At 34.5% G+C, this 15,865-nt stretch overlaps 1 protein-coding gene across 2 annotated transcripts in view; it reads left to right on the top strand.

The window, feature by feature from the left end:
- The window catches only part of SPAG16 (sperm associated antigen 16), a 1,004,778-nt gene that overhangs the window by 517,390 nt on the left and 471,523 nt on the right, over positions 1 to 15,865 (top strand). For both annotated transcript variants that reach the window (XM_047872137.1, XM_047872136.1), the window contains exon 12: positions 9,370 to 9,555. In XM_047872137.1, coding sequence (XP_047728093.1) covers positions 9,370 to 9,555 — 186 coding nt within the window. The remainder of the gene's footprint in view (positions 1 to 9,369; positions 9,556 to 15,865) is intronic.

Here is a 15,865-nt window from a genome sequence, read left to right as displayed (position 1 = left end):
CTTACTTAAACTTTTAAGGCTTGAGATGTAGAATTCACACAGTTAGAAGGTAAACTAACACCTACTCTGATGTTTATTGATTCCTTGATGAACGCTACAGAACTGGTGAAGGAGATCTAATCTATGAAGACATGGAAAATTCAGGTGAAATTTGTGCAATTTTCTAGAGTTTATTAGAAATTTTCTGGAAAATCTACTGAGATCATATCTGTTGTTTCCCTATCCACTCCACTGATTTTATGGTGGAACAGAGATAACTCTGCCAGAAAGACCAGTAAAATATTTTAGTAATCATGAAACCACAGGAAATCAGAGGTCTTGGGGAGATGTGTGTTGTTACCATTACTTCTTTCTCTTGTCTACACTAGCAGGGATGGAGGGCAGGACAGGTGAACAGCTGGCTTTAAACATGATTTAAATTAATGAAGTTTGGAATTCTGAAAAGTGGATTCATAAATGAAGTGCTCAGTTAGATTCCCAGACAGAAATACAGTATAGCTGAGAATATTGGAAACAGCTTTGTTTGTCATGAAACATACTGATCTTATCAAGAGAATTTCAATCTGAATGTGAGGCTGGTCATTATAAAAAAAAATAGATCTGTTTTGGAAAGAAAAATAATAATTTGAAAATGAAACATGAAAAGTAATTAGTGCAAGGATAAGAAAGAATCTCCCATGCCTCAGAGAATGGAAATTACATACCATAATTTTACATTTCAATGTGTGGAAGTACAGATAATCTTATATTTATTACCAACATTTGAAGAGACAGAATAAAAGATTGGATTTGAATAATGCAAACATATGCCTTATTCAATAGAAATAGACCATTCATGACTCAAGTTAGAGTGGATGCACAGAGGGCTGCCTGGGTGGCCCAGTCGGTTAAGTGTCCAACTTCTGCTCAAGCCATGATCTTGTTGTTCATGAGTTCGAGCCCCGCATCACACTCTGCACTGGCAGTGCAGAGCCTGTTTCAGATCTTCCATCTCCCATTCTCTCTGCCCCTCTTCTGGTTGTGCTCTCTCTCAGAAAAAAATAAACGCTAAAAAAAAAAAAAAGAAACTACCATAGAGGGGCGGCTTAAGCAGAGTAGATGTACAGCTACTAAGATATCTGTGTACCTCTTAGTGGAAGTAGCATGGAAAATAATATTTGGGTGATAAAGAAAGAAAGTAGATGAACGGAGTGTCATTTCTAGAACATGATAGATTTCCTCCTCTACTCTAAAGGCTATGGAGTGAAAGAGAGATTATTTGAATTTGGAATGATGCTGAGGATTATAATTGACTTTAATGAGAAGTTTTTTTTTTTTTATAGAAGAAAATAAGCTCAATAAAAGGAAAACTGTATAACAGAGCTACTTAAAACTCAAAGAACTGCATTTCCTGTTATTATAAGTTTTAAATAGAGGCTGGGCATTAAAATGATAGAATATCAGTAGAAATAATTAAACAAGGGAAGTGTGATTAGATTACATGGATTTGAGTGCTCTCCCAGCCTTGAGATTCTAGAATTCTGTGATACATGAATTCACTTTATAAGCTAGTTTTAAATGTATCCTAATTGTCATTATAATATTTCCAATTATGGAAAACATCTTATTTTATACCAGAAACAGAGGCAATGCTTCTTCTAGAACCCTAGAAATATCTTGTTCCAATCCATTGTAAGGCTTTCAGGCAGTACATTGGCTTCAGGTGATGAAATATGCATCCTGTCTCTGTTGACCTTAAATATTTTGTCAAATCAGTCCTCCTAAGACTTGAACTCAGCGTCACACACACATATTTGGGTTACCATGTACTCCTGAAAGCCTGAAATGAGTATAGTGAAAAATTCTGCAGTCCAGGACTAAGTTAGATCAGAGATCAAAACAAAGTAAAGAAGCAGTCTCATTAGAGCAGAGCTTTCTGCTGAAAAATGGCATGCCCCCTCTCAGTACCACCTTAGACTTGGAAAAAATTCTTCAGCTAAGTGGAACAGATAGGTGTGAGACTGACACTTCACTTGAGAATCCTTTACCAAAACCTGGGAATGACTGTGATTATACAAAGCATAGATCTCAAAATAACTAAATCCAGTAATGAAGTGCAAGCCTATAATACAAATTACTGTCAATTCTCAAATGTATTTTCTGCTCTTCCTTAAAAAATCTGGTCTTTGTTATATTCCCAGTGTTAACATCCTAAAATTAATATCTGACTACTTTTCTAACTCCTTTTAAAACCCTTTAATCTCTCCTCATAGCCATATAAAGTGTATAGATAAATATACTTTAGGACTGCAGGAAAGGTCTTTTATTATTTGACTGTTGTGTATCTATTTAGATTAATTTTTCCATTACTCTTTTCTTCTTGGATGCAAGATACTTAAAAATCTCTGATTATGCCACAGTTGCCACATGCTGAGAACTCAGCCTTTTCCCTTTCCTACTTTCACGTTGTGAACACTTTCTTATACATAAAGATTTTGTTCAGGTGTGTTCACTTTTTAAAGCCTCTTGACCATCATCCAAGACTAGAAAACGTATTATATCCTTCCTGTGCTATCACTATATCCTGTATGTCATCTATTAAATTATTGATGGGGGTGCCTGGGTGACTCAGTCGGTTAAGCATCTGATTTCAGCTCAGGTCATGAATTTGTAGTTCACAAGTTTGAGCCCCACATCAGACTCTGGGCTCACAGCTCAGAGCCTGGAGCCTGCTTCTGATCTGTGTCTCCCTCACTCTCTGCCCTTGCCCCACTCACACTCTGTCTCTCTCTCTCTCAAAAATAAAGCATTAATAATTTTTTAAAGAAAAAATGTAAATAATTTGATGAATATGTACTTCTCATCTTTCATATCTTTTGCATCTCTGGTAAACAGTGGACACTCAGGAGGAACTAAATAAGTTAATGAGCTTTAAAAACTCAATAATTAATTATAGCATAGAACTGGTTGGGGAGACCCAAGCACTAGAAAACAAGTTGGGTTGTAGAAATTTCTTAAGTGTGTATGCAGACTCAGTGATGTGCAGGCCAAGTTTGAATGTAGAGAAGGCCTGCTTCACATATCATTCTTAATAAAGAGTGGCTTCCCTGTTCCATGGACCATGTGAACACAGGACCAGAAACAGGGAGTTTAGAAATGGCAAGCTCTTGCTTCTGGTGTTATGAGAAAGAGGCCTGAGTCTTGGTCTGAATGAAAATGAGGAATCTTCTGGAATGTTTTGAGAAGAGGGGTAATAGCTGGGTCTTCACATTTTTAGGCCCAGAGAGATGGTAATTTTAAACTCTGCAAAATGGTAGGATTGAGGCTGTTAGTAAATAATATATTTTTCTAAAAACTAGATTCAGGCAGGGTGTGGAATCTAACACAAGGCATTCACTCTCTGGATACTGAGCAGTAAAGAACTAGGTGAAGCAGAGGCCCACAAAACTGAGGACCTGAGGAGAGTAGATAATAAATAAGAGAAATCAGTAAAACATATAGTGAGTTAACAGTGATAGTACTATAGGAAAAAAATAGGAAAGGAGTTTAATGTCAGAAGTGAGACTGCTGTTCAGATAAGTCTCCTTGATGTGTCTTGCTGTAAAGGCCTGAAGAAACAGAGAGAACCAGTCATTGGTTTTCTGGGAAAGGACATTCCTGGAAGGAAGAACAGCATGTGCAAAAGCCTTGTGCAGCGGGAGGAGAGAGAGGAAGAGTAGTAGAAGGAAAAATCAAAGTGGTAACTAGGTGGGTGGTAGGTGGGTCATGGAGGGTCATATTCATTTTAGGATTTTAGCTTTTACTCTGGGAGATGAGAAACCATTGCACATTTTTTCACAGAAGAGGAGCATAAATGGGATCCTGTAGGCTTCTGTATTGAAAAAAGATTGTAGATGGACAAGGGCAGAGCAGTTAGGAGGCCAGTGGTATGATTCATACCTAATGCTTGGAAATTGTTATACAAACGTGACTTTATTAAATGCCCTATTGTGGCAATCCAAATACTCCATGAATTAGACTTTTCACTAGGGGTAGAAGATCTATTGTTTCTGCAACTTACTTTATGTGAGCTAATTATTTATTCACTGAATTTATGTCCTGCATCTATCTAAAAAAGATATGAGGTAAATGGGAGATATGCTATTTTCCTGAACCTATATAATAATATACCCCAACACAATCTGAAATTATGTATATATAGTAACTCAGGCAGAATTCAGAAAGAAATAATTTAGCATGTCATGCAATAAAGCTACTTTTGAAAAATAAATATTCAAATGAGAAATCCAATAATAGGATATAAGATCCATTTGCCTATTTTTTTTGTATTTATAAGCCCTGAGAAATTATCCATTAGAATAGGACTTTAGTTAATTTGTCATATTCATAATTGTATTTCATGCATTAATTTATTAATTCAATAGTTATTTATTGAGATTCCCTATGTACTAAGTATGAAGCTAGGGATTAGAGATATAGGAGTGAATTTTAAAAAAATTTCCTCCTTTCATAGCTGCTACATCCCACTGGCAGAGAGAGAGAGACTATAAATAAGTGATGTATAGTTTAATGAATGGTAGTAAGTGCTATAAAGAGTAACAGCAAGAGACAAAAAGTTAGGGTGATACAGTATTTTAACTGTCATTGTCAGAGAATCTCTCCACGATAAGGTGAAGTTGAAGAAAAAGTCTTCAACTGAAGTCATGGAGAGCCATGGGAATATCCATGGGAGATGACATCTTAGTGTCAAAGGAAAGGTGTACAGATACCCTGAGGGGAACATGCTTGGTATGTTTGAGAAGCACAGAGAGATGATGGATTAAGTTGTCTAGTACAGTGTCTGAAGCATGTGACTAACTGTGAAATGAATAAATGAATCTCCTGTGTCTTCTAGAACATTGGGTCAAAAGAAAGAAAGGAAAATAAAGTGTCAAATGTAAAGGTTTTTAGATAGCTGAAAAAGATTAGATTTAATATTCTCAAAACAACTTTTTCCAGTCAGAGTCATAAGGTATGCATAGAGACATAATTTTTAAAAGAATGAGAACTATATTTTAGTACCTATGGATATATATCAAAATATTATAATTATCCAGGTTATGTTTTTCAAGAATATTCAATTGTAATGTGTCATAGGCATGTATGTATGCATGCATGCATATGAATGACAACTAGAGAATACTCAGAAGTATGTTGGATACAATAAGAAAATTAAATAATAAAATAATCCCAAAGATATTAATTGATACTTAAAAGTTTAAAGGCATTCCTGGGCATCTCTATCTTATTTCCAGGATGACAGCATTATTCATCATCTCCACATAAAGTTTCGTAAACTAACCTACCAATTTCTATCCTTCTGCATCTGCAACCTAAACAATAACATAAATACAGAGGATAATACAAAATAAAAAGAGGGGCGCCTGGGTGGCTCAGTAGGTTGAGCGTCCGACTTCAGCTCAGGTCATGATCTCACAGTCTGTGAGTTCAAGCCCCGTATCAGGCTCTGTACTGACAGTTCAGAGCCTGGAGCCTGCTTCAGATTCTGCGTCTCCCTCTCTCTCTGCCCCTCCCCTGCTCATGCTCTGTCTCTCTGTGTCTCAAAAATAAATAAAAATATTTAATTTTTTTTTAAAAAACATTAAATTAGTTACATGCTAGTAAATTAGTAACATGCTAGTAGTTTTATAATTCTATATTTTTTTGTCCTCTGTTCCAAGATGTCTTTTCTACATAAACTTGTTCATATACACAACCCTGAATTATGTAGGCTATTCCATTCTATTAACACAGATCTATGTACAATGGAAATCTCTTTCCTTAATATGTACATCATTCATGCATGCCAATATTTCCTTAATATGCACATCACTCATGCATGCCAATATAAATAGTATGTCTTATAAATACTGTATACCAGGCACGAAAGAGTCCACTTGCCAGCATCTTGCCATTCCTGTGTAAAAGTTGAAAGACTAAGCTGAAAATCCAATTGAAGTTTCTGAAGCAAGTGACAAAGGTGTATCTGGAGCTCTAAGCAATACACCCAACCCAGTAAGGGCAGTGGTTTTACAGCCAGGCAGGGAAGGCTTGGTCTTTCTTGAACACTCAATGTCGCCTCTCTGCTTTTGCTAGAGTCCATAATATCTGCACATAATGCTGTCTTCTGAATTCACTTTATTTATGATTCTTTGTTGATTCTAGATTTCTACACAAAAGAAGGGTGTATCATATAGGAACAAAGGGAACAACACTTGGACGTGGGAGCTGTTTACTTCAAAAAAGACCATTCTCTGTGTGGACTGGCATTCTCTTTACTCTGTCACAGTGGCCTTACTCACCAACTAAATGCATCCAGCAGCTCTGTATCAAAGGCTAAGGGTTTATAATAACTTTGATGAGAACATTCTCAGCCGTTTTTGTTTCAACTTTTACTTATAAGTTTGCGGGACTCTCACAAACTGGGCACATTAAATGTAAATCAAATGTGCCTTAATGTTTTCCAAGTAATCTAGATCCTAAATTTAGAGCTTTTCTTGTAATAATCATTTTATGAGCTCAGTGAAACCAAAATTTTTATCTTTTACCTATAAAAACTATGAGAAAATATTTCAATATAATTTGGTTATGTGTTATTCTGCTACATAAAATAATGCATACATATTCTATAGTGAGAATATTGTGACTGATAGTCCTTTTACAAATTCAAATAGTCCTCTTGAGCAGATAGACACAGGTATCTGAGACTATGGAGTAATGGCAGTAATTGGATTCCATTCCACTATTTATGGAAATATGGGTAACGAATTCCACATAAAAACTTAACTGGAGATCACAAGACAATCTTTAAAAACAATATCAGGTTTGAATATCACCCAGAATTGAAAATGTGCTATTGTAAGAATTCTCTTATTTGATTTTCAAAACAACATTTTAAGTTATATCGAGCAAGACTTATCATCCATATTTTAAAAATATTTTTTGTTTATTTTTGAGAGAAAGAGAGACAGAGTGCAAGTGGGGGAGGGGCAGAGAGCGAGAGAGACACAGAATCCGAAGCAGGCTCCAGGCTCTGAGCTGTCAACACAGAGCCCACACGGGTCTCAAACTCGTGAATTGGGAGCCTAAATATCAGATGATGGCACTTGTAAAGGTGATTACAACTGCTTCATTCCAGTTGTAATTATCACTATTGTGATTTTTGTTTCTTTTGTCACATAGTTTAAAGCAAGAGAGAAGAATGTAAAACTTATCTGAGTTTTCAGTCACAGGCAGAAATACTTTATAGTAATTGTTATCCTAGAGCAAGACTTATGTCCAAAATAGTATGCTAGCCCATCAGAAGGACAGATTTGAAAAAGAGGCATGGTTAAATTATTTTTTATGTTATTTTTATTTGGATATTTTTAAGTAAGTTCTAAGCCCAGTGTGAGGCTTGAACTCACGACCCCAAGATCAAGAGTTGCATATTCTCTAGGCTGAGCCAGCCAGGCACCCCTTCTTGTATATTTTTAAACAAATGTATTTTTCAGTCTTTAATATTAAAAAGCAAAATTTTGAATCCTAAATATATGTACAAATAAACAACAGCTGCAAAGAAAAAGTTTAAATTTTTTTTATGTTTATTTATTTTGAAGGAGAGTGAGACAGAGTGCGAGCAGGGAAGGGGCAGAAAGAGAGAGAGAGGGCGGGGGGGGGGGAAACACAGAACCCAAAGAAGGCTCCATGCTCCGAGCTGTCAGCACAGAGCCCGATGTAGGGCTCAAACCCACAAACTGTGAGATTGTGCCTGAGCCAAAGTCAGACACTCAACCGACTGAGCTACCCAGGCACCCAAGAAAAACACAGTTTTAAATATCTGTCCATTAGTGAAGGACTACCTGTCATAGAGTAATTTTTTTTAATTCTGCTAATCAGAATAATAGATATCTTTTTATAACTTTAATGAGAACTTCTTCACTCTGTACCTACCTTTCCTTCCCCACCTTTAAATTCTCCCCACTCCCTCTCCAGTGGTTGTTTCCTCTCTGCACTTAAAAATGTATTTCTCTCAGCATAAAAAAATAAGAGTGAGTGAGCAAATACTCATCTTGATCTTGCCATTCCGTCTCTTGGAAATCCTGAGTACCTTTTCTTATTCTTTTATAGCACAGACTCATTCATTCATTCATAAATTTATTCATTTTGGAAGCATTTGCTGGGTACTTCAATTGATCAGTTCTAGTGCTTGATGCCACAGAAACAGAGAGAGGAAACAGTTCTCAATCAAAATCACAGGAAAAGAGTACAGATAAGCAGTTCATTATATTCAGGGGAAGAAAAGTTACTAAGAAAACACATAGAGCATTCAATGCAGATGGATGTGAAGGAAATGATGGAATTGAAATTTTCTTGCAACTGATATTTTACCAAAAAATCATAGATGTTTCTTTTTTTTTTTAATTTTTTTTTTAACATTTATTTATTTTTGGGACAGAGAGAGACAGAGCATGACTGGGGGAGGGGCAGAGAGAGAGGGAGACACAGAATCGGAAACAGGCTCCAGGCTCTGAGCCATCAGCCCAGAGCCCGACGCGGGGCTCGAACTCCCGGACCTCGAGATCGTGACCTGGCTGAAGTCGGACGCTTAACTGACTGCACCACCTAGGCGCACCTAAAAAATCATAGATGTTTCTGCTTATATCATTGACGTCCGCTCATTTCTTAAACTAGCATTGTGTCTACCGCTTTAAAGTCACTGCTTTTTCAAACATCTACTCATGACCTAAATGGAAAATCCAATGGTTCATCCTTAACCACTTATTTCAAAATGTTTCATCTCTCAAGATGTAGCTCAAAATCTCGTCATTCCTGATTCACTTCCTTTAGCATCCAAATTGTATTCTTGGAACATTTAGTTAATCTAAACATAAGCAATGCTGACTTATTGTTTTGTATTGTGTTTTTGAAATTATTTTAGCCTATGTCTAAAAATTTCATCATTCTGAGGTTACATTATCCACAGAACCTAACACATAGCCTGAAACCTAATACACTGAATACACTAAAAACAAACAAACAAACAAACAAAAAAAAAACACACACACACACACACACACAAAGCTTATTTCATGAATTAATCTAGAAGAATATAGAAGAATTAATCTATAGAGTATAGAACAACAGTTTTTCTCATCACCCTGCATTACTAAAAAATACTAGTATCAAATTATGTGGACTCAAGATAAAAAAAATCAAGCATTTAGTATGCCATTTTAATGCTTTTAAGCAGAAATAACTCAAACACACAAACACACACACACACACATTACTCATAGCATATAACCATTCATAAAAATTAATTATGAGTTGACTTTTTAACAAATTACTTCTTTATCTTCTTGCAAATAGTGGCAACAAGTTGGCTACTTCAAGTGGTGACACTACAGTTAAATTATGGGACCTGTCTAAAGGCAATTGCATTTTGACCTTTGAAGGACACAACCATGCAGTATGGTCCTGCACATGGCACTCCTGTGGTGATTTTGTGGCTTCTTCCTCATTGGATACAACTAGTAAAATCTGGGATGTTAATAGGTAAGAAGTACTTTAAACATTATTAACCCTCTACATTGGTAAATATACATGGATAATGCTCTTCTCTCAATGCTCCCACCAGGAAACATTAAAAAAAAAAACTTGTTGGTAAAATCATAGAAAGTTGCTTAAATAATCTCTGTGAAATCCATTTGTAACTCTATTAATCATTGTTGATATAACGAGTCCTTTATAAATGTAAGTATAAAGATCAAGCCAATGGAATAAGATTAGAATTGTTTCATTGGAGGGTCATTTGTTTTAGGCAGAAGAGAAACACTTATTTTAAAGAGTTAGAATTTTAGTTCTCCCTTCACAAGATTGCTTTATTATCAAACCAGCAATTTAATAGACATAAATATGACAGAGATAATTACTTGCTTTATGCTTAATTTTGACATATTTTCCCAAATTAAATGCTTCTTGTCAATTCACAAATTGCAAAAACTAATGTGATTTGATGTATAAAAAGTCCTATACAATCCTGTATGGATATAGAAGTTTAATATTTTTATCTAAATTCAAGTTAGACAAATCTATTATGTTTATGGTGTCAAATACCTATCATCCCTGCATTTATGTCTGATTATTATATCCTATTAGGTATAAAAATAGGATCCAAAGAGCTACTATCAAATATCCTGACTGCTTCAGGTACCTAAGGAATTATAAACTATCAATCAGACTTCTGATTACTTTAATTATTGAAACAGTACCAGATTCCAAATAGAAGTGATAATGACTCCTAGAAATTTTAATAAACAATTGTCACTGAGCCATTGTACTTTATTTTGTAAGAGAAAAATTAACTCACTGTAGAGGGAGACACTATTGATTCAGGGTTATGGGTAAAACAGGTATCTTGAATAAACTCTCTCCATCCTGTCTTGAATTACAGGTAACATATTTAGAAGAGAGGGCAAATAAGGTGCTTGCAAAAAGGCAACAGGTTTTCTGGGAGGATTTGTTGAAAGGATATGCTCTTTCCTATGCATATGCTGACTGTCCTCTAAGGCCATATGCCATTAATTATGCTGTTTTTTCTCAGCACCAAACTCACGCTTCCATATCTGTTTTTTTTGTGATGCTGCACCTGGAACTTTGCAGATTACATTTTTGCTTTGCTAGTAGCCTCTGTTAGGCTTTGGCAATAGGAAGTGCTTGTAGGAGACTGCAAGGTTGAGGGGGTAAAAGTGAACTTTCTGCTCCCTGTCTCCTTCCTATGGGCTTCTTCTGGACTTGGAGTTCTAGTCAGCATCACCCTAGCAACACCTCACCTCAGCAACATCACTTTGTTCTTATCACAGCAGCTAAATCCAGTTGGCAGTTTTTCCAGTGCTTGAAGAAACAGCTGTATCATGCTGTCATCAAAAACATTAGCTCCTGCAGACAGGCACCCCCTTCTCAGAGGACTGTGTTCCCAGTTCACCATCGCCCCTTTTCTGAGCTGAGGAACACTGCTCTTTTTCCGTTTATTTACCCTGTTAACAACTTTATACATAGTTAACGATCTTATATATTAAATTCTTACTGTTAAAATGGTAAGTATAAGTTTTGTCTCCTGACTGACAAATATAGGGCATTAATGAATAAATAACATAACCCACCTGACATATAAAGATTCAGCTAAATAATGTTTGGCATACTCTGCATGAGAAAATATGGCTCCTAATAATACAATTTGGATCTATTTCTATATAAAATAGTGACAATTTAAGATATGTTTTAATTCTCAAATAGGCACCATTTGCTTATCTGGAATAATCATATGTAATTCTTAATCTTATTATGTTTCTATATTATGCAGATTTAGTAAATATATAATAGTATACTGGAATCAAAAAATAATTGAGGTATGATTGACATAGAAAAAGCTATACATATTTAATGTATACAACTTGATGAGTCTGGTGATAAGTATACACCCATGAAGAAATATATACAATCATCAATACCTGACGTAAACATATTCATCACCTCCAAAAGCTTTTTCCTGTCTTCTTTTATTATTATTATTATTATTACTGATTTTGTTATTATTATTATTATTATTATTATTATTTGTAGTAGTCATAAGAGTTCTTAATATAAAACCTAGCCTCTTAGTACAATTTTAAATATGCAATACAGTGTTTTTAATTATAGGTACTATGTTATATGGTAGATTATAAGACTAATTCATTTTCTATAACTAAAATTTTAACACTAGTGTCTAATTTTAATCTTCATCACCTTTGGCTTAGATGAGAATTCTAATAGATGATTGTGGTATGTTCTAAAATATAATATTTTTCTAATGTTTTAATTATTCAGAGTGTTTTTATTTTTTTATTAATTTACTTTTAACCTGAAATTCAAATTTATTTATTTATTTATTTATTTATTTATTTATTTATTTATTTATTTATTTATTTTCAAGTCAGCTAACATACAGTGTAGTCTTGGCTGCAGGAATAGCTTCCCTTTATCAGATATGTCATTTGCAAATACCTTCTCCCATTCTGTCAGTTGCCTTTTAATTTTAGTTTTCTTTGCTGTGCAGAAGCTTTTTATCTTGATGAGGTCCCAATAGTTCATTTTTGCTTTTATTTCCTTAGCCTTTGGAGACATGTCAAATAAGAAGTTGCTGTGGCTGAGGTCAAAGAGGTTGCTGCTTGTTTTCTTCTATAGGATTTTAATGGTTTCGTCTCACACTTAGGTCTTTCATCCATTTTGAATTTATTTTTGTGTGCAGTGTAAGAAAGTGGTCCAGTTTCATTCTTCTGCATGTTGCTGTCCAGTTCTCCCAGCATCATTTGCTAGAGAGAATATCTTTTTCCATTGGATATTCTTTCCTGCTTTGTCAAAGATGAGTTGGCCATATATTTGTGGGTCCATTTCTGGGTTCTCTATTCTGTTCCATTCGTCTATGTGTCTGTTTTTGTGCCAATAGTATACTGTCTTGATGATTGCAACTTTGTAGTAGAGGCTAAAGTCTGGGATTGTGATGCCTCCTGCTTTGGTTTCCTTTTTCAACATTACTTTGGCTATTTGGGGCCTTTTGTGGTTCCATAGAAATTTTATGATTGTTTGTTTTAGCTCTGTGATGAATGCTGGTGCTATTTTGATTGGGATTACAATGAATGTGTAGATTGCTTTGGGTAGTATTGACATTTTAACAATATTTATTCTTCCAATCCATGAGCATGGGATGTTTTTCCATTTCTTCGTGTCTTCTTCAATTTCTTTCATAAGCTTTCTATAGTTTTCAGCGTACAGATCTTTTACATCTTTGGTTAGGTTTATTTCTAGGTACTTTATGGTTTTTGATGTGATTGTAAATGGCATCGATCCCTGATATCTCTTTCTGTTGCTTCATTATAGGTGTATAGAAATAAGACAAATTTCTTTACATTGATTTTGTATCCTGTGACTTTGCTGAATTCCTTTATCAGCTCTGGCTGCTTTTTGGTTGAGTCTTTCAGGGTTTCCATGCAAAGTATCATGTCATCTGCTAAGAGTGAAACTTACTTCTTCTTTGCCAATTTGGATGCCTTTTATTTCATTTTGTTGTGATTGGTGAGGCTAGGACTTCCAACGTTATGTTAAACAACAGTCGTTAGAGTGGACATCCCCATCATGTTCCTGATCTCCGGGGGAAAGCTCTGAGTTTTTCTCCATTAAGGATATAAGCTGTGGGCCTTTCATATATGGCTTTTGTGATGTTGAGGTATGTTCCTTCTATCCTGACTTTCTTGGGCGTTTGTATTAAGAAAGGATGCTGTATTTTGTCAAATGCTTTTTCTGCATGTTGACAGGTTCGTATGGTTCTTATCCTTTCTTCTTTTAATGTGATTTATCATGTTGATTGATTTGCAAAGATTGAACCAGCCCTGCATCCAGGAATGAATCCCACTTGATCATAGTGAATAATTTTTTTAATGTACTGTTGAATTAGATTTGCTAGTATCTTGTTGAGAATTTTTGCATCCATATTAATTGGGGATATTGACCTGTAGTTCTCCTTTTTAGTGGGGTCTTTGTCTGCTTTGGAAATCAAGGTAATGCTGGCTTCATAGAATGAGTCTGGAATCTTTTCTTCCATTTCTATTTTTTGGAACACTTTGAGAAGAATAGGTATTGACTGTCCTTTAAATGTCTGGTAGAATTCCCCTGGAAGCTATGTGACTCTTATTTGTTGGGAGATTTTTGATAACTGATTCAATTTCTTTGCTGGTTATGGGTCTGTTCAAATTTTCTATTTCTTCACGTTTGAGTTTTGGTAGTATGTGAGTGTCTGGGAATTTGTCCATTTCTTCCATATTGTCCAGCTTGTTGGCATATGATTTTTAATAGTATTCTCGAATAATTGTTTGTATTTTTTTATTGATGTTTGTGATATCTCCTCTTTCCTTCATGATTGTATCTATTGGGTTCTCTCTCTTTTAATTTTGAGAAGTCTGGTTAGACTGTTTATTCTTTGAAAACAACTCTTAGATTCATTCATCTGTTATTCTGTTTTTTGGGGTTCTATATTGTTTATTTCTGCTTTAATCTTTATTATTTCTCTTCTTCTGCTGGCTTTGGGCTTTCTTTGCTGCTGCTTTTCAAGCTCCGTTAGGTGTAAGGTTGGGTTGTGTATTTGGGACCTTTCTTGTAATGTATTGTCCTCTTAGGACTGCTTTTGCTGCATCCCAAAGGGTTTATACTGTTGTGTTTTCATTTTCATTTGTTTCCATATATTTTTTAATTTCTTCTTTAATTTCCTGGTTGACCCATTCATTCTTTTGTAGATGTTCTTTAATCTCCATGTATTAATCATTCAGAGTGTTTTTAAAAACTATAATTAAAAAACTGATTCCCAATAGATTCATTCAGCCCTACTTAGAATGACTTCAAACATTCTGATGATGACTTTTCTCCATGATCCTGATATCCAAATACTGTCTTCCAGTGATGCCTAGTAGACACTGATATAACAAGTCAAAGTTGCTCCAAATTGATGCCAATTTTTTTTATATTTTAAATTTACCATCAATGTCAAGAACTTACTTGCATCATGAAAGACAAAAATTATATACCAATTTTGAAGCTGAGGTAGTAGAAATATAATGGCAAATAAGGGAGACATTGATTATTTCTATAGTGGCTATTGATATATCTTTGAATCATAATCAAAACCCTTGGTTGTAATTTAAAATTTCTTATGGATCAATACTTTGTAGATGTGTCTAAAAGCAATATCTTGCTTTAAAATTTCATAGGTTATTGGGACTGGCTTAGTGATTTAAAGGGAAAAGTTATTTGCCTTGGTAAGATGCTGGTGGAAGCTGGGTCCTATACTCTTATCCTGATGCCATATGGTTTTTAATAAAAATTATAATTATAATTATTTAATTTATGTATAAATTAATATTAATTTATACATAAATTATTTAATGATAATAAAATTATTATTTATTAATTATTATAATTTATTTAATAAAAGTTCTATTTATAGACTCTACTTATCAGAGAAGGAGGAGTTTAAAATATATTCTTCTCTTTTACAACTTGATTTTATCTTTGAGCTCTTGGGATTAGTCTTGAGAAAACTTTAGTTGATGTCAAGTCCCTAGCCTTGCAACTGCTCCTCAGTTGGACATTACTTGCCAAAAATATCTAATTAGCTCCTTATCAAAAAGTTGAATAACTGGGAACCATAATTAACATAAAAAATCCCAAATCAAGAACCACTTTTACTAAGTGCTAATAAGAATCTCTGAACAGTATCTGTGGCACTCTTAGTCTGGATGTGTCGACACTCTACAAAGTTTCTATGAATAATAGAAATAATACTTATTTCTATGAAATAAGTATTTCAATGATCTTTGGGATGATCGTTTATATAAAGCAGAAATTTATATATGTTTCAATTATTGAGTACTGATTTCTACCTTAATTTTCAAATAAATTTGTTAAAAATCAATCTTAATGTACATGTGCACACTTACACACACACACACACACACACACACACACACACACCATTGTATCCTAAGTAGGGAGTGCTTGACACATGACAGTTTGGTTGCATGAATGATAAAGTCAACATATACATAAGGAGAAAATGCTCTCCCCACTTCCATCTACATTCAAACTAAAATTTGTTCAGTCTTAAACAAAAAAATTGTCATCTTATCCTACACGAATCTTTAAAGTGATTAAAATGTGATAAGAAAATAAAAAAAGATATCAGTCAACTATAAAAAATATCTTGTGTTTTTTAAAGCGTATAAGTATTCAATATTATCAATATATTATCAATATCGTCAGTATGTCAATGTATTAT

This window comes from Prionailurus viverrinus, chromosome C1 (assembly GCF_022837055.1).
Source record: "Prionailurus viverrinus isolate Anna chromosome C1, UM_Priviv_1.0, whole genome shotgun sequence".
In the NCBI taxonomy this organism is placed as follows: domain Eukaryota; kingdom Metazoa; phylum Chordata; class Mammalia; order Carnivora; family Felidae; genus Prionailurus; species Prionailurus viverrinus.
This window is presented reverse-complemented; position numbering and strand designations above follow the sequence as displayed.